The sequence below is a fragment of the Polyergus mexicanus genome, unplaced genomic scaffold (genome assembly GCF_030449975.1).
Source record: "Polyergus mexicanus isolate NDT 795.1 unplaced genomic scaffold, iyPolMexi1.0 SCAF_1, whole genome shotgun sequence".
NCBI lineage: Eukaryota > Metazoa > Arthropoda > Insecta > Hymenoptera > Formicidae > Polyergus > Polyergus mexicanus.
This window is the reverse complement of record NW_027223321.1, coordinates 9699011-9724479: the sequence shown is the minus strand read 5'-3', so window position 1 is coordinate 9724479 and position 25469 is coordinate 9699011. Positions and strand designations below refer to the sequence as shown.

Sequence of the window (25469 nt, the reverse complement as noted above, 5' to 3'; positions counted from 1 at the left end):
ATATTTTCATGATGAATTTAAGAGAGCTCTTTTTTTTAATCTAAGAATAACATTTGAAATATACAATCAATATACCATTGCATGTTATATACGGATTTCCGGTAGTACCCGGAGGACATGTACATCTAGGCTGATGATCGCGTGCCACGCAAATCGCAGTTTCGGCACAGGCATCGTCGTCGCAAACTGGTCTGCAAACCCTGTTCAGTCTATCGCAGGCCTCATGATCGGCGCAGTCTTCGTTGTAATGACAGATAGCGGAAATGCATGCCACGCGTGGATCACCTTGAGTGCCTTGCCGGCAAATACACTGAGCTCTGTGAGACACCGCTTTGCATTCCGCACCCCGACCGCACACAATATCACCGAGGCAAGGGGTGACGCAGTTGTCATTTCGGCAGGTCTTGTCATAAGGACAGTCGTCGTTTGTCTTACATTCCGCTGCAAAGAAAAGATTATGCGCGTGTGAGTGAATGTAATATCCAAAATATAATGAAAATCTTTTCAATTCGTCCTTAACATATTTAAGATTTTTTTATCTTTTTTTTTTAAATTTATCTTTAATTGCGTCAGTGAATCGCATCAAATTTATTATTACTATCGTACAAGAAAAGCAGAAAAAAATTATCGACAGCTATATCATTACTTAAAGAATCATATGTTGACGCGTACATTTTAGAGATACTGTAATTTCTCAAATAAAAGAGAGAAATAATAAAAAAAAAACTTACGTCTGAAACATTGAAGTTGCGGATCACCGGCTAAACCGCTTTGGCAATGACAAGAGGGATGATGATTGATCGTGATACACTCTGCGTTTAGGCCGCAACGGTTGCTGGAACACGGATCTTGGCATCGTTGATTTATGCATGCTTTGTCGGATGGGCACTCGGTATTCGTTTTGCATTCCGCAAAAACTACATCTTCTATAGACGGAAGACAACAATGTAAAAAAATATTCAATTGCGCTTATATCGAGAAATGAACAGAAACGAGTATAATACGGTACCTTCATAGCAATTTATAAATGGATCACCGGCATGTCCGCGAGGACATTGACACATGCGACGATGGTTTTCGATGTGACATTCGGCATTTGGAGCGCATGGATTGACGGTGCACGGATTGATGCACTTGCGATTCAGACAAGCCATATCTGATGTACATTGCGAGTTATCCTCGCATATTGCACCAATTTGTTTGTCCACTACAAAATATTCGCGATTCAATCATCATTTCATAAACTTGGCGCTAATTAAATTCAATTTTTGTTTTTTGACTTTTATTTATACCAGTTTCAAAATTTTTCAGTAAGCTATATTTTCATCTCTAATTTTTTTTATTAATATACATACATATATACATATATATCCTTAGATAAAATTTTAATCTTATGTAAAATTTTTACCTGGTATACAAGCAACAGTGGCATCGCCCGCGAAATTCGGCCGGCATTCGCAGATCATTGTTCTCATTGGTAGCGTATCTACGACACTACATTTGGCGCTTACAATGCATGGTTTTGTTTCTGTGCATGGATCTTTGCAAACACCATTGAAACATGCCAACTTGCTGGGGCAATCGGCGTCGACTTGACATTCCGTCTCTAGTAAGTCTAGAATAGCAATAATGAGTATTAATTTTTTTAATATCAAGAAATAAGTAATTGTTAACTATATATATATATATATATCTCTCTCTCTCTCTATCGATAACAATTCTCTTGTAAAACAAAATCTATTTCAAATCATCACTTGTTGAAGTTTGTTTAATTTTACTAATAATAGTTTAAAATAATATGCAATGCTGGTTAAGAAAATAAATTTTTATTATTTTGATTCATTTTAAAGAGATAAACCCTTACCTATGAGACACGAGTTGTAAGGATTGCCTATGTAACCAGGTGGACATTTACAGATTGGCCGATGATTAGCGACAGTGCATAGCGCCGGTGGTGGGCAATTGCAAGGATTGACGCATTTCAGATTACGGCAGGCTAAGGACGAAGCGCAATCATTGTCGCTGGTACATTCTGGCCTCTCGCATATTTCGTAAGGATTACCCGTGTAACCATCGGGACAGTAGCATCGAGTCTTGTGATACCCATCAGCGATACACAATGCGTTGACGCCGCATTGTGTAACCAAACAGGTATCGATACATTCGTTGTTAATACAAGACTGAATTAACGGACATTCGTTATCATTACGACAACCGACTGGAAAAAAACATTAATAAATTTAAAATAGCACATATAATTAAATATATCAATAATTATTTATTTGATACGTACTTTGATGGCAATATTGCTGAGGTTTTCCGGTATAGCCTTCATTACAAACGCATATTGGTCTATGCATTATCACGTGGCAACGACTGTTAAGACCGCAAGAATCGAGAGTACACGGATCGATGCACTTTTGATTGAAGCAGGTCTTATCATTTGAGCACTCGGAATTTTGAGTGCATTCTGGAACCGGTTCTGCAAACATGTTAGAAGTTAAATTTTGTAAAAAATATGATGACTCCCAATATAATTAAATTAAAAATTAATTTTTAATATTTTAATACAATATTTTGTAAAACGAATCAATCTTCTCTCCTCTTTTTAAATCTTAATTTTAATATTTTAATTAAATTATAGCTCATGTGTTCATAGAATAATGTAATATACGCAATTACATATAATGATTTTTGAAAGATTTTAATAATAAAGCTATATTTTGAAAATATATTAATCACAAATATATTTCGGAATAAATATTACCTTCGAGAGTTGGAATTGTACATTGCACCCGTGCATTGCCCGTGAATCCAATTGGACAGGAACACACTGGTTTGTGATTAACGGTCTGACAGATAGAATTGATACCGCATGCACCGATGCAGGGATCTCGGCACTTTTGCGAGAAGCAAGCCTTGTCACGCGGACAATCTGAATTAATAACGCACTCGGGATAGATGCAAATCGCGATGCCGTTTCTCACTCTACATTCGGCATTGTAATTGCAAGGCGATGGACTGCAGGGATTAGTTTCTGAAAAGAAGAGAACAAATGTACGTGTGTTTTAGAACGACGGAAAACCGTGTTTAAAAATTTATGTATTAAAATTTTCTATATTTACCGATCTTTGTGTAGCATTCTTCGAAGGGATTGCCGATTAAAGGAGACGGGCAGCTGCAAAGTGGACTGTGATTGATCGTCTTGCACACCGCTTTACTACCGCATACATTTTGAGAACAAGGATCTTTGCATTTATTCTGTATGCAAGCTTTGTCGCCTGGGCAATCTGAGCTAAGCACACACTCCGGATGACAACCAGTTACGCTCGTCGGAACACCTTGCAATCCAGGTAGACATTTACAAATTGCTGTACTGCCAACCGTCTCGCAAACGGTATTCGGTCCGCACGGTGAAGGATAGCACGGATCCGTTTCTTTAGAATCTATAAACGCAAAGAAACACGTAACAATTAATAACATTTGTAACAAAAAGAAAGAAAAAGTTGAGAAATATTTTGTCTAATTTTTCCAGATTTGCAAAATTTAATTTTAAAATTTGATTAAAATAAATAAACAGATAAATATGGAATTTAACGAAATAATGAGAGAGATGGCGAAGTTACCTTCCATGGGAACTCGACAAAGCGTAAATGCATCTCCAATCGTTGGTAACGGGCAAGAACAAATAGGAACATGATTAGACACTGAGCAGATCGCACCAACACCGCAAGTACCAGGGCAAGGATCTTGACACCTCGTTCTTACGCATGCTTGCGATTTCGGGCAATCGGTGTTAACAAGGCATTCTGGCTGACATCCTTGATACGGATTGCCTCTGTAGTTCGGTACGCATTCACAAATGGCCGTGTCGAATCTTTCATGGCAATACGCGTTTATTCCGCATGGTGAGGAATTGCACGGTCTAGAAGATACCGGCGGTGCTGGAGTCGCTAAAATAATAGCAAAAAACATACAATTAACATTTCGCAATTGCAATTATATTTCGATATTCTTGCATGCACACAATGTATATTATAATGTATTGTTGTAATATAAATTAACGTGTGTTTAGAAATATATATAGCAATATTTTCATATAATACATATATAAAAATAATAAATATATACGTTTTATACATGCATCGTATGTGTCTTTTATACACGTAAAAAAAGTGCAGTACGCATATATAATATATATATTCAAAAAGACGTGTTGCGTATATTGAAATATAAGTAGTCGAGTATTTAGAAAATGTTGCAAAAGAGAGATCGATATGTGAAAGAAACTGACGTGCAGTTCTTTTATAAATACATCGTTATATACAATATAATATTTACATTAGAGACGAAAAAAAAAAACAGGATTTAGAGATCAAAATGCCGAGATAATATTTATCAGAGGTCCTAAGATAGCGGGGATTTTCTTACATATGATCTGAGAGCAAACTGTGAATGGATCTCCAGTGTATGATTCGGGACAGGTGCATTGGGCTTGGTGCAAAGTAACTTGGCACAATGCATTGAATCCGCACAATCCAATGCACGGGTCGGTGCATTTCTGTCTAATGCATGCTCGATTGGTGGGACATTCGCTGTTTGCACGGCATTCGGGTTCACAATTGGGCGGAGATCCTACGTAGTTTTGTATACAGGAGCAGGAGGGTTTATTATCGACGGATACCACGCATTGCGAGTTCAATCCACATGGTGAGGGGTAACATGGGTCCCTGGATTCTACATCCGATGTTGCTGGCAATGAAAGAAAGAAATTCATTATTTGTTTCAAAAAATCAGGGAAGAAACATCTGCGATAACACAAAGATGAATGAAGAAGACATCACAAATATATTTAAATGACGCTTTCTTACGGATGAAAAAGCCTTTTTTAAGATTTTTGCGATATCTCTTAGGCATCTCTGCATTATCTGGAATACTCTTTGATGGGGTGTAGTTACTTACTTATGGGGAAACAATTGACGAACGGATCACCGGAATGCTGAGCGGGACACCTGCAAATGGGATTGTGATTCCGGGTTACGCATAATGCGTTCTGTCCGCAAACATTTTCGCAAGGATTACGGCATCTTGTGTTCACGCAAGTCTTGCTCTGCTCACAATCGGTATTAACGAGACATTCGGGTCGGCAGCTCGGCGAGACTCCCAAGTAACCGAGTAGACAAGAACAGGAAGCGTGATCGCCATATTCGCGACAAACGCTGTTAGGGCCGCAGGGGGAGGGTTCGCAGGGTTTGATACGCGCTATCGAAACGTAAGATGGTTAAATTAGTTTCTTCTAATAACAGGATTCTTTCTAAGGAGAAAACGAAAGATTAGGACACTCACTTTGTACACGCTTACAGAGCGTGAACGGGTCACCTTCGTAATCCTGGATGCAACTACATGTGGCTATATGATTAACGACCGCGCATTCCGCATTCTGGCCGCAAATTCCATTGCAGGGATTTATGCACTTATTATTCGCGCAAGCTTTATTGTGTGGACAGTCGGAATTTTGCACACATTCCGGTCGACACTCTAGATATGGATTGCCACGATATTCGGATATACAATTGCAGATGCCATTACGGCACTCGGCATTGAGTCCACATGGTGACGGATTACACGGATCTGCTGCTACTGGTGGAATATCTGTATCGGGAGACGCAAATGTATATAACAATAATTGTTTTAAATTATACAAATAATGACGCAAACAATATAATTTAGTGAAAACTCTTACGCATGGGTGCCAGGTAACAATTGCGGAAGGGATCGCCCGTGTACTCGTCAGGACATGTGCAAGCTGGAATATGATTGATCACGGTACACAAGGCATTAACGCCACAAGATCCGGGACAAGGGTCTTTGCATTTCTCTCTGATACAAGCTTTAATGCCGGTGCAATCAGAATTAATAGAACATTCGGTACGACAATAAGGTGGCGATCCGATGTAATTAGGCATGCACGTGCAAGACGGATAGCCTCCCCTGTCTTGACATGTGGAAAACGGACCGCAGGGCGATGGGACGCAAGGATTAACTTGTATCGATGGCGTAGGTGTCACTGAAAGAAGATAAAATAACACAGGACTTTTGCACACAAAACACGTTTTATCAACGCGACAGTTCCGAAGACTTACGGGGCATGTCGAAACACTTGACGAAGGGATCTCCGACCTGATCGGATCCACAGCTGCAAAACGGACTGTGAGACAAGACGTCGCATTTAGCGTTGACGCCGCACACACCGGGACACGGATCGACGCATTTCCGATTGATGCACGCACGATTCATGGGACATTCCGTACTAACAACACACTCTGCTTTGCAGGCGGGAGGAGTTCCTTGGTAAGTCGACAGGCACGAACAACTAGCTTTTCCATTTACATTAAGACATTGGCTGTTTGGACCGCATGGCGATGGGTTGCAAGGATCGTCTATCGATGCCGGAGCTGTGCGAGATCAATCACGCGGTGTGATAATATCGTAAATAAGGGTGAAGGTAAATGTGATCGATATTATACACTTACAAGTATCTTGCATGGGTCCGCAGTATCTGAACGGATCTCCAGTGAATCTTGACCGACAACTGCACGTCGGTATATGATTGATAACTTCGCAAATTGCATTGACACCGCACGTTCCCGGGCACGGATTCTGACACTTGTTTCTTATACAAGCTCGATTGGATGTACAGTCGGAGTTGATTACGCACTCGGGTCTACAACCCTCGTATGGATTTCCGTAGAAATCGGGCAAACAAATGCAGGACACCGAATCGAAAATCTCGCGACACATTGCGTTTGCACCACACGGTGACGGTTGGCAAGGATTTAGTGGAACAAGCGGTGTATCAACTAAAATAAAGAGCCGTAAATTATTTTACCAATAATACCAAACGCGATTATTACATATATTCAACATTTCCATCGTGGAATTTTCTATGAATAAAAAATAATATCGCACATAAAAATTATGAAATGCACTTCTCACGATATTTGTTACATTTCTTCGAAACTTACTCGGTCGGGGATTACATTGGATGAATGGATCGCCGGTAAAATCATTGGCGCAAATGCACATCGGGGTGTGACTGACGGTTCTACATTCCGCGTTTCTGCCGCACGATCCCGGACAAGGATCACGGCATTTCTGATTAATGCAAGCCTGTTGACTAGGACATTCGCTGTTACTGATACATTCTGGTCTGCACCTAGGCGGAATTCCAATGAACTGGGGTAGGCACGAACATGATGGGGCGTCATTAAGAATTTGGCATATCGCGTTCGAACCGCAAGGTGAGGGTTGACAGGGATCTACCGTTGGCTTTGGTTCTTCCACTGCAATTTATACAAGAAATTACCGGTTCATTTCAATATTATGTAACGTAATGACATAAATCTCCTGGTAAAATTCTTACATTGCGGTATACATTGGACGAACGGATCTCCCGTGTACAATGGCGGGCAGCTACATATAGGGTTGTGATTCACGACGGTACATTGCGCCATTAATCCGCACGCACCGAGACACGGATCGATGCACTTTTGATTACTGCAAGCTTTATTACGAGCGCAATCGGCGCTTATGAGACATTCCGGTCTGCAGGACGGCGGGACTCCTTTAAATCCGGCTATGCACGCACAGATTGCCTGACCGTTCGATACACGACAGTGACTGTTCGGACCGCATGGGGATGGATTGCACGGTTGATGTTCCACAATGATTGAATCTATTTAAAAACAATTATTGCATATTCGTGTCGGGAGATATTCACGAATTGACAGGCTAAAAAATGGCGAGTTATAAAATATCGCACGCGCGTTTGGGGTATACGTACCTTGAAGAGCCGTGCATGAGATAAATGCATTACCGGTCATATTTCTCGGGCAACTGCACATGGGCAAATGATTAATGACATTGCATTCCGCGTTAAAGCCGCATGTTCCGACGCACGGATCGCGACACTTGTAGAGGATGCATGCCTTGTCGCGGGAACAATCGGTATTAATGACGCATTCCGGTCGACAGCCGGCATACGGATCCCCGAAATATTCAGATATGCATGTGCAGACTCCATCATTGCATCGAGCATTTTGACCGCATGGTGATGGGTTACATCGGTCTGGGGACGGTACTGAAATGTGTATATAAATTGGATTGCGGCGATTTGAAATGCTCATTAATTTGCCTATGGTAATAATGTCATGTAAAACAGAATTCTTACGAGATATCTGAGGCAAAATATTGCAACTGACGAAGGGATCGCCGGTGTATCCTTCGAGACACACGCAAGACGGTGTATGATTGATCACCGAACAGCGTGCCAAGAGGCCGCACGAGCCTGGACAAGGATCTCTACATTTTCCTCTAATACAAGCTGTATCGGCGGGACAATCCGAATTTATCGAACACTCGGGTCGACAGTTGGGTGGAACACCAATATAATTCTGCATGCAACTGCATGCCGGTGCATCACCAATAGCTCTACATAGGGAGTTGGGTCCGCAAGGTGACGGCAAGCATGGATCCTTCGGGTATTGATCTTCTGGTTTTGGAACTATAGAAAAGTACAGAGAATATATTGATATTTTTTTCGTCCAAAAATACGCAAAAGTCGGATGCAATTAAAACTAAAATTGATGGAATTAATTTTTTTTGTTAGCTGTTTCTAAATTTTATAAGAAAAAATATATATTGTATTCTGTGTAAAACATACTTGGCATTGCAAAACAATAGATGAAGGGATCGCCCGTGAAGGCGTTTGCGCACACACAAATTGGACTGTGATGTATGACCTTACACTGAGCGTCGCGGCCACAGGTATCGATACACGGATCTACACATTTTTGATTCACGCATGCTCGGTTCGATCCACATTCTGAATTTACTAAACACTCCGGTCTGCAATTCGGCGGAGTTCCGATAAATTCTCGCAAACAGGAGCAGACGGCTTGATCATTATTAATGGTACATTGACTATTGGGGCCGCAAGGGGAAGGTTTGCACGGATCACGTTTTTCATCAGAAACTATAATAACATAATGTTACGTTTAAAGTATCAATCACATTATATGCTCTATAATATCGCGCGTTTTTACTTACTGTCGAGAGTCTGATAAATGCAATTTGTATACGGATTGCCAGTGTAGCCTGGAATGCAAGTGCAAACAGGGATATTGTTGACAACTTGGCAATTGGTATTGACGCCGCACGAACCGGGACATGGATTCTGACATTTAGATCCGATGCAAGCTAAATGCGCGGGACAATCCGAAGAAATGGTACATTCGGGACGACATCCTTGATAAGGATTTCCAACGTATTCAGGCAAGCATGTACAAGAACCAACCCCGTTTTGTTCTCTACATACGGCGTTTGTTCCACAAGGGGATGGTTGGCAAGGTTGATTCGGTGCCGATAGTATGCCTAAAAAAATATAACGCTTAATCCTATCCGTAACAATCAATTTCTGGTTATAAACACATCCTCGCGCGCGCGAGTATAATGAAATTCTTGTTAATTAAAAAAACAAATCAAAATATAACAATAACAAGAATTTTATTATAATTTGAGCAGCATTGTTTGTAGAAAAAGGATACTTAAAAAGAAAGTCAAAGCTACAAAGCTACTTACTGGGCATGGCTGCGCATTGAACGAATGGATCGCCTGTATAACCGGCAGGACACGTGCAAATCGGCACGTGATTAATGACATAGCAAGTCGCTAAGGAATGACAAGATCCAGGGCATGGATTTCTGCATTTGCGATTGATACATGCCATTTTACTCGGACATTCGCTGTTACTGATGCATTCCGGTCTACAACTTGGTGGTATTCCAACGAACTCGGGCATGCAAGAGCATGACGGTGAGTCGTTGACGACTTGACACTGAGCATTAGGACCACAGGGCGAAGGTTGGCACGGATTTATCGGTTTTGGTACATCCTCCGCTTTAAGACAAAATACAGTTTGTTACTACTAGTCGTTGACAAGAATGTATGTATGCATGAAGATTTTTGAAAATAAAAAAAAACCTACGTCTTGGTATGCAACGTACGAACGGATCACCGGTAAATACGGGAGGACAGCTGCAAATTGGATTGTGATTCAATACTTGGCAACGAGCGGAAATACCACATGCACCGAGACAAGGATTGCCGCATTTTGTATTGATGCAAGCTTCGTTTAACGCGCAATCAGTATTCACTACGCATTCGGGACGGCAAGCAGGCGGATTTCCTATGAATCCGGATATACACGTACATACTGCTTGATTATTAAAACTCTGACATCGACTGTTCGGACCGCAGGGCGACGGATTACACGGATTCTCGATGATGGTGGGATCTGCAACAGCGTTATTGCCGAAATTGTTGAAAGATGTTTCTCGGCAGATTAAATCTTTTGCGACGGATATAAGATTTTGACCAAAAAATTAAGAGTCAATACTTATCTCCGACATAAAAACATTCAATTATCGATGGATTTACCTTGAACGACTGGATAACACGCCGCAAACGCATTGCCAGACATTCCGTCCAGACAAGCGCACATCGGGGTGTGATTTATCACTGTACACTTTGCATTTTGTCCACAAACTCCCGTACATGGGTCAAAGCACTTGTTACGAACGCAGGCTTTGTCTAACGGGCAATCTGGATTTTGCACACATTCGGGTCGACATGCGGTATAAGGATCACCATAATGTTCGGGCAGACAGACACATGGACCGTCAAGACACATCGCATTGGCTCCGCATGGGGATGGATTACAAGGATCTTGTGGTACAGCTGCAAATATCATTACGCGTCTTGAACAAATATGCTTTCTGTTTTGATATTCTGTCTTTAAGAATGCTAAGCGCATAAAATATGATGTTGCAAGTTTTGTTTTAAAACATCTCATTGAAACATCTATTATCCTATAATCGATCACCGTCACGCGAGATAGAAATATTATAATATATTCTGTCTTATCAAGATTTATTAGAATATTTATACAATTGACGTAATTCGCGATTTATTTTTATCAATGCTCAATCATAGAAATGTATCAAAAAACATGTATTTATTTCTTTATTTTTCTCTTTTCAATTGTATGGGTGATATATTATAAAATAACGTCATAAGGATAAAAGCTTACGAGGAGGTTCTGGAAAGCAATTAGCAAACGCATCTCCGGTGTAACCCTTCGGACAAAGACAGACAGCCATGTGATTAATCACGAGACATTGCGCTCCGATACCGCAAGAACCTGGGCATGGATCTCGACATTTTTGTCTCAAGCATGCTCTATCGCTATTGCATTCAGAATCTATGGTACATTCTGGCCGACAGTTCGGAGGACTACCGATGTAATTTTCCAAGCATGTGCACGTCGGCACGTTTGCGTAGCCGCTCTTACGACAAGTAGCGAATGGACCACAGGGAGATGGAACACACGGATTTTGTGGCGTCATAGGTGTATCATTGTCTATTTCTGTGAACGAATAATTTCTATTACATTTGCGCCCAAAAATCTGCGTGTTACGTTCTTTAATTAAAGCATTGCTTATTTTGAAGAACGCGCGACATTTTGTTCTGTTAAAAGAGAATCGAACACGAGAAAAAAGGTTTTATTTTAAAAAAGTTCTCTAAATCAAATATGGTACGAGACGATGCTTTAAATTTTAAACAAACAATTCGTATTTTATAGGTGTACTTACGCATTTGGAAGCACGTTACGAAGGGATCGCCAGAAAAACCTTGATTACAACTACAAATCGGACTATGATTTATCACTTCGCATCTCGCGTTGATGCCACAAATACCGGGACATGGATCAACGCATTTGCGATTTTTGCATGCACGGTTTACAGGACAATCGGAGCTAACAGTGCATTCCGCGCGACAATGTGGCGGGGATCCGACAAACGTATCTAAACAAGAGCATATTGCTTGATCGTTTAATTCACGACACTGACTGTTAAGCCCACAGGGAGAATTGCTGCACGGATTACGTTCTACCGCTAAAAGAAAGATTTTGTAAATTAGATTTCACATTACATGATAATTCCGATTTACCAAAGAGATTTAGCGCCATGATTGTAGAAAATTATTTAAAAAATTATTGTGTAATTTATAAATAATTTACTTATTATTAATTATTTGTGCAATTTATCTTGTACAGATGCTATTGCATTATAATTAATTGTAAGATTATTATAAGATTAAGTTTTGGAAGTAAAATAATTTAATAAATTCTTCACAAACTAAAATTATCAGATTATATCAAACTGGAAATCTCCTGCGCAAATCTCTAAATTACTTACTCGTATCTTGTACAAGTCTGTTACAGGAGATAAACGGATTGCCGCTATATCCAGGTTGACACGTGCATAATGGCACATGATTCACTACTTGACAAATTGCATTGTACCCACAAAAACCTGGACAAGGATTTTGACACTTCGATCCGATACATGCACGATCTGCGGTACAATCGGAATTTATTGTACATTCGGGACGACAGCCTTCGTATGGATTGCCTATATAATCCGATAGACATGTGCAAGAACCAACACCGTTTAATTCGCGACATATCGCATTGAAACCGCACGGTGACGGAATACAAGGTGTTGGTTTTACGGCATTTACGACATCGCCTATAAAAATTTCAGGTATATTCAGATATGCTCTTAAAACAACATTGATCGATGATTGCGGTAAATCAATATATCAAATATTTCAGAATATTTCACCGAATACATTTTCAATCACAGATATTAAAAGACAAACTTAAGAAAATAATAATTGTCACATAACAAAGTATAATTTTGGCACATCAAAAATTTTAAAAATATAAATAGCATACATAATAAAATAACGATCAATTGTGCGCATAAATACAATATATAAATTATATAGAAATTACAATATATACAAATATGTAAATAATAGTATAAAAATAAATAATAATAGTATATATCTTCTTTCTCGATTAATTTTACTTTACCTTTTAATAAGAGAGTTTAAAGCAATTGCCATTTACTTAATGTTAATTAAAAGTTTGTTATGGAATATCTGTCATTGGAATCGCATCCTGTGATTCTAAATCATTCTGGACACGAATACACGACTTGCACTTACTTTGTTTGGGATTACATAGCACGAATGGATCTCCTTCGAATCCGGCAAGGCAAATGCACATAGGTGTATGGCTTATCACTCGACAATCAGAATTAATACCGCAAGAGCCTGGACATGGATCGCGACATTTCTGATTGATACACGCCAAGTGCGTGGAACACTCGCTATTACTAATGCATTCTGGCCTACAGTTCGGCGGACTACCAATGAATTCTGGCAAACAGGAGCATAAATGTGCGTTGTTTATAATAACTTCGCACTTACTGTTAATTCCACACGGAGAAGGAACGCAAGGATTAACCGGTAATGGTGATTCTGTTGCTGTTGGAAAAATAAAGAATTCAATGTTTCCCTAAATATCATTCAACGATTGGCGAGTACATTGTACTCCTTTAAATTACTCACGTCTCGGGATGCACTGAGTGAAAGGATCACCGGTCAATTCGAAGGGACAAGAACAAATCGGATTGTGATTGACAACTATACATTGCGCTCTAATGCCGCATGTTCCGGGGCAGGGATTTATGCATTTCCGATTATTACAGGCCATGTTGGCGGGACAATCAGAACTGATAATACACTCAGCTCGACAATTGGGTGGTGCGTCCAAATATCCAGGAAGACAAGAACAGACAGCTTGTTCCTTTACCTTTCGACACTGACTGTTCGGTCCACACGGTGTCGGATTGCACGGATCTTTCGTTATCGATTCTATGCAAATATTAAGAAGAGAACGATTAAAAGAGAAAGAGAGAGAGAGAGAGAGAGAGAGAGAGAGAGAGAGAGAGAACAATTCAATTACAAAGCTAATATCGATCATTCGAAACGATCGACACGTTTCGATATTGATCACTCGAATGGATACCTTCTATCGGGGAGCACATTATAAAGGCGTTGCCGGACATTTTCGGCGCGCAAGTGCAAACTGGTATGTGATTTCCGACCGAGCACAAGGCATTGAGACCACAGATTCCAAGATCGCACGGATTTCGACACTTGTTCTTGATGCAAGCTCTGTCACTCGGACAATCGGAATTCAGAATACATTCTGGACGACATCCAAAGTATGGATCTTTTTGATACTCGGGAAGGCAAGAACACACGCCGTTAAAGCATTGCGTATTTGGGCCACAATTTAAGCACGGATCTGTTGGTGCGAGTGTTGTATCTAAGAAACATGAATTTTAGTATTCAATTTGCGATGAAGCCAAGTAATTTTAAATGTGTAATATTTTTTCAATTATCAAATTTGTTTAATTTTATAATACATGTCTCGATAGTCTAAATATTTTATAACAGATTAAATCTTACCTTCCTCGGGAATTTGTCTACACACTACGAATGGATCCCCGGTAAATCCAGTGAGACAAGAACATACGGGTGTGTGATGATAAACGTTACAAGTTGCTTCTATACCGCACACTCCATCGCAAGGATTTCGACACTTTCTCTGTATGCATGCCTGATTAGTCGGGCATTCTGAATTAATTGTACATTCAGGCCTGCAATTGGGTGGTGTTCCTATATATGTCGATAAACAAGCGCACGATGCTTGACCGTGAATGTCACGGCATTCCGAGAAAGGTCCGCAGGGTGAAAGTGCGCAAGGATTCACAAATGGACGAGGTTCTTCATCTTTAGCTATGGAGATAAAAATGTGTTTGTTAAGATTTTTATTCGCAAGCTTTCTAGTGCCTTCAATAAAATTTCAACGTGATTCTTTTGATTGGAACAATAAATAAGTGAATAATAAGTTAATTTAATAGAAGAGAAAAGAATTAATAATATTTGCAATACCGAAAGACATTATATATCTAAAAGGCGTTTTATATCTTGAGACAAAAAACGCACAAAGCTAGAACAAATTTTTTGAGACAATATACTTGAGTCAGAATTAAAAAAAAATAATTTCTCGATTTCTTAAAAATTGATTTAATGATAAACGATTCCTTACGTGGCATTTCGAAGCAGGCAATGAATGGATCGCCGGTAAAACTAGATGGGCATGAACATATGGGATTATGATTGATCGTTTCACATCTCGCATTAGAACCGCACAATCTAGAACTGCGACAGGGATCGCTACATTTATTCGAGATGCATGCCAGATTGAAAGCGCATTCGGCGCTAACGGTACACTCGGGGCGACAATTTGGTGGGCTGCTCAAGAAGGTGGGTAAGCAAGTACAGACGCTCGTACCACCCACCACGCGACACAAGCTATTAGGTCCACAAGGTGATGGTTGACAAGGATTACTAACAGCATCGTCTCCTTCTAAAAATTAGTATAGTACATTTTTCGATTAAATAAATATTTCTCCTAACTGATAACAGAATTGTGCAAGAAATAATGAGTATATTCAATTTCACAATATATCGCACCTATTTCTATCGGGCTGCAATATAAGAAAGCGTTGCCGGTGTATCTGGGATAACAATTGCACACCGGCATGTGATTGATTACTTGGCATAATGCGTTGCGTCCGCACGATCCCGGACACGGATCTCTACATTTCGTATTTACACAAGCCATATTGGCAGGACAATCCGAATTCAGGACGCATTCCGGTCTGCATCCTTCATACGGGTTACCGATATAGTTCTGTAAGCATGTACACGAACCGGCACCGTTGAATTCCTTGCAGATTGCATTGGAGCCGCAAGGAGAGGGAGTACATGGATCAACCGTTGCAGGCGACAATGGTGTGGCTAAAAGATGACATCAATGAGCAGTGGAATTAGTAATGAAAAAAGAGAAATATGTCTCTATATAAATCACAGTAGGGTTGGGAAGTAACGCGTTGCTTGTGCAACATCGTTACAAATTTTGTCTGTGACGAAAAAAGTAATTTTGTTATCTTTTTCAATAACCAGTAACGAATCCAAGAGTTACTTTTATCGTTTTTTTATCGTGTTTTTCGAACCTACGCAGCATGATTTATAAATAAACACATATAGAGCATTAAATTTTTTTAAAAAAATAATAGACAATTTCAAGATAAAATTTGATGACTTTTATTTTAAATTGGATCATGTAATTTTTATAAACTTTGTTATAAGCAAATTTGATTTGTAAATTAATATATTACGTCAAAATTTTGAAATTGGATAAAATTAAAGATGTAAAAAGATGATTTTAAATAAATTGAATTCTATTTAAAAGGAAAGCTAAGAAAATACTCTTTTTTATTAACACTTACAAAATTTGGAGATCTTCAGAAAATAAAATCTTTTTGCATTTTTTTTAAATAAATGTTTTTATGAAGATATTAGTATTCTAAAAATTATTATAAACCAAAATTAATTATAAACTTTATATCGATAGCAATATCAAGATCAAAATTATATCATTTTATATATTATGTTGTTATATATTAATATAAGCAAAATGTTTAACAAATGTAAATTTTCTGTGTATGTTTTATATATAACTTGGTCTTGTAATAGTAAAAGTAATGAAAATTGTAACAACTCGTTATTTTCTGAGTAATGGTAAGCTACTTATATAAAGTAACTTTCCCAACCCTATACATCAGATATCGAAACCGGTATAATTTCGGCGATTTCAATCTGATTTGGTACTTACGTTCTCTGAAAATGCATTGCGTGAATGGATCACCGGTAAAACCGTCCATGCAAGAACACATCGGGGTATGACTAACAACGTGACAATTTGCATTCGCACCGCAGGAACCAACGCACGGATCCTGACATTTTTGATTGATGCAAGCCAAATGATTAGCGCACTCGCTATTACTGACGCATTCCGCTCTGCAATTAGGCGGATTGCCGATGAAACCGGGTAAACATGTGCATTCAGATTTGTCATCGCGCGCTTGGCAGTGCGAATTCGGACCGCACGGATTTGGTGTACATGGCGAGAGAGGTAACGGTAGCTCTTGAGCTAAAAGTTGCGAAATTTGATTTACAAGTAGACAGAGAAAAAGAGCGAAAATTTTCTTGAAAATTCCACGGGATTACATTGATCGTAAACACTGATGTAATTTAAGCGTACTTACGTGCTTGATAACATCTAATAAAAGGATCACCCGTTTGAAGAGGTGGGCAAACGCAAATCGGATTGTGATTTACTACATGACACAAGGCATTTAATCCGCAACTTCCTGGACAAGGGTTTGTACACTTCTGATTGCTACAAGCCTCATTCTGCGGACAATCCGTGCTGACTATGCATTCAGGTCTGCAGGTCGGGGGACTACCTAGATATCCTCTTACACATGAACAGACCGCCTGATTGTTTATAACGCGACATTCACTATTTGGTCCACATGGCGAAGGAATGCATGGATTAGCGGGTGGCATATCTGATACATAAAAATAACGGGCATTGAATTTTTGGGAATCATTCACAAAAGAGTGTGCTTTGTATAATTCCGCAGCATCAAATCTAAAAACAATTTTTATCGTTTTACAACGGGACCTTTATGTACCTTGTAAAGGCGTGCATTGGCTAAATGCATTGCCAGTCATATTTCCTGGACAATTACACATAGGAATGTGACCGATCACCGTGCATAATGCGTTAAGGGCGCAAGCTCCAGGGCACGGGTCCAGACATTTATTACGCATGCACGCTCTCTCGCGAGGACAGTCGGCATTTAGGACGCATTCCGGACGACAACCTACATATGGATCTCCTCGGAACTCAGATATACAATTACAAATACCGTTCGAGCATTCCGCGTTGGGACCGCAGGGTGAAGGAACGCAGGGATTTTCGATTGGAGATGGAATCGCTGCAAAATATACAATCCATATATTGACAATACAAGGGATTAATCGAACTCGAATTGTGCTTCGAGCCAGTTTCAAAACACATAGCATATTGGATGATTCGTGATTTCTTACGTGTCGCTACAATCTCGCAGAGAATAAACGTATTTCCTGTGTATCCTTCGGGGCATCTGCATGTGGGAATATGATTAATGACTGAACATAGAGCATTGGTGCCGCACGAGCCGGGACACGGATCCACGCACTTCATGTTGATGCAGGCTTTATCGCTTGGGCACTCTGAGTGTATGATACACTCGGGTCGGCAATTAGGCGGCTGACCTATATAATTTTCCAAGCAAGTACACGCGGGAGAACCACCGATACTTCTGCATTGAGAAAAACTACCGCACGGAGACGGCACGCATGGATCTTTTTCTATTATCGATGGTGTTACAGCTGAAAGATATTCGGAATTACGATTGATAATAATTGTCATGTAACACACAAAGAACATATAATACAAATATATAATTGATTGGGTTAAGAAATGGATTAAGAAATTCTTCATGCATTTAATATGTGGTCTTACGTGGAATTAATGGGCATATGGTGAACGGATCTCCGCTGTAACCGGGCATACAGCTGCAGATAGGGCTGTGATTAACAATCACGCAATTGGTATTGAGTCCGCATGGGCTTGGACAGGGATTCACGCATTTGTAGTCCTTGCATGCTAACTGCGGCGGACATTCTGAGCTAGCGATACATTCGGGTCTACACGCAGGTGGAGTTCCAATGTACGTGGGCAGGCATGAACAAACTGCCTGTCCAGATATTTCTTTACATTTGCTGTTGGGTCCGCAGGGTGACGGGGCACAAACGTTCTCATCTGAGATTATTTCTGGGAAAAATTTTATGGATTAATGTAATATGCAAGCAAAATTAAATATATACATTTTCATATCAAATTTAGAGAAAAAATGTTTCTATAAGCAATTCTATTGATTTATATAATCAGTAATTAATTGTGATTATAATAAAATATCGTATTCTTTTCATAAAATAAATTACGCATCAAGATTTTATCAATCACATAAGAATATAATGTAGAGATATATAGAAGTATAAAAGTACAAAATATTATTTTTTTGAAAACTATAATATAATATTGGAAGTTTTAAATTTTGTATTTAAAATAATATTTTAAAAAACTTAAGAAATTCTTTCATATTTTCAATTCTTTCTTTTTTCCACAAATACTGCAAATAAAGCTAAAATTTTATATGAAATAAAAAATATTAATTAATTAATAATTCGTGTAAAGGACATCTTCTCTCTTAATTTTAATACATATTAGATATGTAATAGAAGAAGTTGAAGACTAATAAAAAAGTTTCAATATTCAAGAAATCTATACCCATAGAAAGTTTTCGATAAACAAAATTAGAACTGTGTGAGACTGACACTTACTATCCACGAAACAAGAAACAAAGGGATCTCCAGTATATCCAGGGAGACATGTACACATTGGTTGATGATTAACAACCGAGCACTCAGCATTTTGGCCGCACACGCCAGCGCAGGGATTGACGCACTTGTTTCTTATGCACATCAAATTGGATGAACAGTCGGGATTAATAACGCATTCGGGTCGACATGCTAAATATGGATTGCCAACGTAATTAGAGGTACACTGACAGATTGCGGTGTTGTCTCGCTCTATACATATTGCGTTTGTGCCGCATTCGAAGTTTGCGCATGGAGACGGTTCTGGTTTCAGTTCTTGTTCGTATGCTAAAACAACGTAAAAGGGTAGAAAAGATTAAGCAAGGTCGCGCTAACAAATATACGATCGACTAGTTTCCTGAAGATTTCTCTTACGAGGTATCACCGAGCAGCGTGTATATGGGTCACCGGTGAGACCATAGGAACAAATGCAATGAGGTATGTGTTGCACCACATGACATTCCGCACTTTCTCCACATAGACCTGGGCAAGGATCTATGCATTTTTGCCGCACGCAACTCTGATGACCAGGACATTCGGGATTGGAGATGCATTCGGGTTGGCAATACGGAGGCGAACCTTTGTACTCGGGCAGGCACGAACAGGACGGCAGATCGTTAATGACTTGGCACTGAGCGTACGGACCGCAGGGCGAAGGTTGACACGGATTTATTGCAGGCGCTACTGGCTCTAGAGTAACAATACGTTTCTGTTTTAGTAAGTGGCCGGGGCGTATTTGTGCTTCGTATCGACCTATATTTACTTATGACATCGCATTTGACGAATGGATCGCCTGTGTAGCGTTCGGGACACGAGCAAACAGGATTATGGTTGATAACTACGCATCTCGCTTCAACGCCACATGTACCGGGGCAAGGATCTTTGCATTTCTGATTGGTGCAAGCTTCGTTTGGCCGACAATCGGAGCTGAGAGTACACTCAGGTCGACAGAGGGGTGGTGATCCAAGGAATTCAGGCGCACATGTGCAAACGGCCTGTCCATTAAATTCGCGACATATGCTGTTCGGGCCGCAGGGATTTGGACTGCACGGTCTTGTCACGAGCGGTACTACGCGAGAAAGTATCATTAGCTCGTATCCTCGAGCACATATATATATATAGAACGGATGTTTTTTTGTACCTTTTATTACATCGCAAGAGATGAACGCGTTTCCGATGGTACCGGAGGGGCAACTGCACATCGGTGTGTGATTTATCACATTGCATAAACTGTTTTGTCCACAAGTACCTGGACAGGGATCTATGCATTTATTTCGTATGCACGCTCTGTCAATGGAACAATCCGCACTTAATACGCATTCTGGTCGACATCCAAAATATGGATCGCCGAAATATTCAGGTAAACAAGTACAAATGCCGTTGTCGCATCGAGCATTTGGCCCACAGGGTGATTTACTACACGGATCAGGTTGCTGGACTGGTATGTCGTCTATATCATAGCAAAATTGTCAATTTAAATTATGTGTGTCATAGCAAAAATAAATAAAAAAATATCAATCAGTTCAGGAGAGAAATGCAGCGTAACTTACTGATTGGCATACGTTGACAACCGATAAACGGATCGCCAGTATAACTTTCTATACATCTGCAGATTGGAACGTGATTGTGAACGATACAATCGGCATTCAGACCGCAAGAACCTGGACAAGGATCTTGACATTTCTCGCGAATACAAGCCTGATTGCTCGGGCAGTCGGCAGGAATGATGCATTCAGGACGACAGTTTGGCGGTGTACCAATATAATTAATCATACAAGAACAAGATGGATAACCATTGACATTGCGACATTGCGAATTGGGTCCGCACGGAGAAGGTATGCAAGAGTCCGAGGGCAGACTTGGCAATGAAATGGCTAAAATTTTAAAAATCTCGAGATAAAACTATTAAAAAAGTTTCAAAGACAATATATAATTATACAAGTATTTTTTAAGTGAGAATAATTAATATTTTAATGTTTTAAAAACATATTATCTCTTTTGCCACTTTATATAATCAAAACTTGAAATTAAAATGAAAAACAATATTTGCGAAGACAGAGTTATATCTAAGAAATGGCACACTAAGATATTTTCCTAATATGAAAATATTATAAACTAGAATAAAAATTATAATCTGTAAAAAAATTTGCGCCGCTTACGTGGTATGAATGTGCAGCGCGTGAATGGATCACCGCTGAATCCGGATTTACACATGCATATTGGACTATGGTTTACGACTCTACATGTCGTTCCCTGACCACACGAATTTAGACAAGGATCGATGCACTTATTACTATCGCAGGCGCGATTTGTCGCGCATTCCGTGCTAACTGTACATTCGGGCCTACAACCGGGCGGTGCGCCGACATAATTTGCAAGGCAAGAGCAAACAGCTTGGCCATTATTTGGTTTACATTGACTATATGGTCCACAAGGAGATGGTTGACAGGGATTAACGTTATCTGATACAGCCGCTGTAAGAAAATTAATATTAGCTGTAGATAATCGTTTCTAAGACGTGGCAAGCAAACTTTCGTAATCTCTTACGGGCTTCGGCGATAAAATTGCAGTATATAAATGGATTTCCTGTAAATTGTTCGAAACAAGTGCAAGTCGGTGCATGATTAATCACATAGCATTGCGCGTTCTGACCGCACGTTCCTGGACACGGATCTTTGCATTTTAGACCGATGCACGCCTGATTAGATGGACAGTCAGAATTAAGTATGCATTCAGGTCTGCATCCTTCATAGGGATTTCCCACATAATCTTGCGAACATGAGCAAGAACCGGCGTTTTGCAAAACTCTACATATTGCATTCGCACCACACGGAGATGGTGTGCACGGTGTGGCTACGCTAGGCTGTATATCAACTAAAATATGTGAAAGCAGAATAATGATTATAAATTTATCCGTATAAAACAGCTAATAAAGAATTATGATTTCCAATTTTTTAATAATTTAATATTAACAATCTTTTTTTAAACAATGTTTAAAAAGTCTATGAATTAATGGAAAAAGTAAAGATATTTGATATTTTAAATTATAGTTGAAAAAATTTTTAATATCATGATTCATTAATTCTCTTACATTGTTCGGGAGAGCACTGGGTGAACGGATCACCGGTATAACCAGGTGTACACGCGCACATCGGCGTGTGGCTAACAACATTGCAAACTGCATTGATTCCGCATGCATTGACGCATGGGTTGCGACATTTTTGATTGATGCAGGCCATTTTATTCGAGCATTCGCTATTGCTGATGCATTCGTACCGACAGTTCGGGGGTGATCCGATAAATTCTTGCAAGCACGAGCAAGACGGTTGATCATTGATCACTTGACATTGCGCGTTTGATCCGCACGGTGATGGTTGACAGGGATTCAGCACGGGTAATGGATCCTCAGCTTTAAAGATAACGATTAATTTATTGATACCGTGCGACACCGTATTGAAATATATTGGTATTCAAAATAAGCAAATAAAATATAGATTGCGGAAAACAGTTTGAAAAATTAATATTCTATAAAATATGTCTTTGAAGAATATCTCTTACGAAGTGGGAAGCAATTAATAAACGGATCCCCAGTCATCCCAGGACGACAGACACAAACGGGATTATGATTAATGACATTGCAAATTGTGTTGCGTCCGCAACTTCCTGGACAAGGGTCCCGACATTTTTGATTGGTACACGCTTCGTTCTTTGGACAATCTGAACTGATTACACATTCGGGCCTGCAAGTCGGAGGCGCTCCGACAAATCCGCTTATGCAACTACATACGGCCTGCATGTTATTTTGTCTGCATTGACTGTTCGGACCGCATGGAGACGGATTACATGGATTGCTAACGGGAGATGCTACAAGACGATTAGAAAAGATTTTAATTAAAGTAGAAATTATAAAAGATAAAAGTATGAATATTTTAATAAAGATTTGGTAAAAATGTTAAATATTTTGATATAGCAATTGCTTTCGAGAATTCTTTCAAAAAATACCTGGAACAGGAGAGCACAAGACAAAAGCATTTCCAATCATTCCTGCGAGACAAGTACACATGGGAACATGATTGTATACATTGCACATGGCATTTTGGCCACAAACGCCTGGACAAGGATCCACGCATTTGTTTCGCACACATGCCTGTGTATTCGGGCAATCGTTATTTAATACGCATTGTGGACGACAACCGCTATACGGATCGCCGAAATATTCTATTATGCAAGTGCAAATTCCTCCGTTACACTGCGTATTAGATCCGCAAGGCGAAGGTGTGCATGGATCCGGTTTAGACAACTGAACAGGAACTATAATAATGTCGCATGAGAAAAAGATCGAGTACGTTATCATATCTATATATAATAAAAAAAGTTAAAATTTTATATTCAAAAAATAGAGAACCTTACATGAATTTATGGAACACTGGACGAAAGGATCGCCGGTATAATCGGATAAACATGAACAAATCGGCACGTGATTCACGACGCTACATTCAGCCATTATGCCGCATAAACCTGGACAGGGATCTCTACACTTTTGTCGCATGCAAGCCATATTAGCCGGACATTCCGCATTGATCGTGCATTCTGGTTTGCAATTTGGAGGACTGCCTCTGTACGTTGGCAAACAAGAACACGATGGTATCCCTCCTATATCGCGACATTCAGAAAATGCGCCACAAGGCGACGGTATACATGGATCTCTCACAACGTCATTTACAATGGGCGGATTCACTGAAATTATGATAGTTTTAAAATTAAAACTAATTGTGTATTATATATACACACACACACACTTTAATATCTCGATACAGCATTCTTATAAATTGCAATCGAAGACAAAAGAAATTTCTTCTCATCATGCTAAAAGTTTGGTTTATCATCGACAAATTACGCATGTATCAATTTGGGGAAAATTAATTAAATAGTTATATGTAAATAATTTTCACATAGTATTTAAAGGATAAATATTATATCGAGATCCGAGCGTGATTATTTAGGAAAAACGAATTCAGATTGTATCGATCGTAAAAGACAACATTAAACAAAAGTTAAAGTTCATACCAGGCATTTGGAAGCAAACGGTAAATGGATCCCCGGTATAGCCATTCTTGCAAGAGCAAATTGGATTATGTTTTATGACCCTGCAATTTGAATTTCTACTGCAAGAGCCAGGACAGGGATCTTGGCATTTTTGATTTACGCAAGCAAGTGCAAGCGAACAATCCGAACTTGTCACGCATTCAGGACGACACGCGGGTGGACTTCCGATGAAAGTCGGAAGGCAAGAACAGACTGCTTGATTGTTATTAATACGACATTGGCTATTGGGTCCGCATGGCGATGGATTGCAAACATCCTTTGGAGTATCAACTAAAATGATAGATAGACATATATATCTTTCAAAGCCTTTTTAAATCGCATTAAAAAAAAATTATTCAAAAAATAATATCTATTCATAAAAGTATAAGAATCTAATTTATACATATATGTTAAATGCTTTATTTTCAACGAATTAAATTTACAAAAATAGAAAAGTAATTCAAAAATTATATTAAGATATATTATATAAACTTTACTACTCAAGCAACATGTACGGAATAAAAAATTTGAACTGGATATAACAAGAATGTAAAAAAAATTAAAATAAATGAAGCTTAAGATATCAATATTTAAAGAAGTATTTGTACCAATATCGCGAATTATATTGCAATAGTGGAAGGGATTGCCGCTGTAACCGGCAATACATGTGCAAGAGGGTTGATGATTGATAACTTGACACTCGGCAAATTGTCCACAAACGCCAGGACATGGATCTTTGCATTTCGATTGTATGCAAGCAAGAATGGATATGCAATCTGTGTCGACAACACATTCCGGTCGACATCCGTCGTAAGGATTGCCGATATAATCTCGTAAACAAGAGCAAGATCCGACACCATGCTGTTCCTTACAAATGGCGTTAAAGCCACAAGGTGACGGTTTACAAGGCGACAATGAAAAAGTTGTTGCTGAAAATAGTATAAAAATATAAAAGAATATTTTGAATAAAATCAATCTTCAACAATAATTTTTTGATAATAATTAAG

General features: G+C 39.3%; 1 protein-coding gene across 6 annotated transcripts in view; it reads right to left on the bottom strand.

The window, feature by feature from the left end:
• The window catches only part of Dpy (fibrillin-like protein dumpy), a 99898-nt gene that overhangs the window by 6580 nt on the left and 67849 nt on the right, over nt 1-25469 (bottom strand). For 5 of the 6 annotated variants that reach the window (XM_070297632.1, XM_070297638.1, XM_070297646.1 and 2 more), the window contains 51 exons: nt 25071-25391; nt 24445-24753; nt 23788-24114; nt 23380-23688; nt 22936-23241; nt 22469-22786; nt 21925-22251; nt 21537-21851; nt 20928-21251; nt 20519-20827; nt 20141-20446; nt 19753-20067; nt 19342-19665; nt 18461-18772; nt 18004-18327; nt 17586-17891; nt 17154-17459; nt 16721-17038; nt 15517-15843; nt 15089-15409; nt 14446-14775; nt 14000-14302; nt 13540-13845; nt 13135-13455; nt 12318-12650; nt 11712-12014; nt 11150-11485; nt 10498-10797; nt 10046-10354; nt 9640-9957; nt 9109-9432; nt 8723-9034; nt 8231-8563; nt 7844-8140; nt 7424-7735; nt 7026-7343; nt 6534-6860; nt 6144-6455; nt 5744-6067; nt 5347-5652; nt 4963-5262; nt 4432-4752; nt 3627-3953; nt 3126-3446; nt 2768-3037; nt 2294-2482; nt 1865-2218; nt 1409-1615; nt 1010-1207; nt 732-926; nt 76-441 (listed from right to left, as the gene is read on the bottom strand). In XM_070297632.1, the coding sequence (XP_070153733.1) occupies nt 76-441; nt 732-926; nt 1010-1207; nt 1409-1615; nt 1865-2218; nt 2294-2482; nt 2768-3037; nt 3126-3446; nt 3627-3953; nt 4432-4752; nt 4963-5262; nt 5347-5652; nt 5744-6067; nt 6144-6455; nt 6534-6860; nt 7026-7343; nt 7424-7735; nt 7844-8140; nt 8231-8563; nt 8723-9034; nt 9109-9432; nt 9640-9957; nt 10046-10354; nt 10498-10797; nt 11150-11485; nt 11712-12014; nt 12318-12650; nt 13135-13455; nt 13540-13845; nt 14000-14302; nt 14446-14775; nt 15089-15409; nt 15517-15843; nt 16721-17038; nt 17154-17459; nt 17586-17891; nt 18004-18327; nt 18461-18772; nt 19342-19665; nt 19753-20067; nt 20141-20446; nt 20519-20827; nt 20928-21251; nt 21537-21851; nt 21925-22251; nt 22469-22786; nt 22936-23241; nt 23380-23688; nt 23788-24114; nt 24445-24753; nt 25071-25391 (15696 nt within the window). The remainder of the gene's footprint in view (nt 1-75; nt 442-731; nt 927-1009; nt 1208-1408; nt 1616-1864; nt 2219-2293; nt 2483-2767; nt 3038-3125; nt 3447-3626; nt 3954-4431; nt 4753-4962; nt 5263-5346; nt 5653-5743; nt 6068-6143; nt 6456-6533; nt 6861-7025; nt 7344-7423; nt 7736-7843; nt 8141-8230; nt 8564-8722; nt 9035-9108; nt 9433-9639; nt 9958-10045; nt 10355-10497; nt 10798-11149; nt 11486-11711; nt 12015-12317; nt 12651-13134; nt 13456-13539; nt 13846-13999; nt 14303-14445; nt 14776-15088; nt 15410-15516; nt 15844-16720; nt 17039-17153; nt 17460-17585; nt 17892-18003; nt 18328-18460; nt 18773-19341; nt 19666-19752; nt 20068-20140; nt 20447-20518; nt 20828-20927; nt 21252-21536; nt 21852-21924; nt 22252-22468; nt 22787-22935; nt 23242-23379; nt 23689-23787; nt 24115-24444; nt 24754-25070; nt 25392-25469) is intronic. The other variant, XM_070297674.1, reaches the window with a different exon arrangement.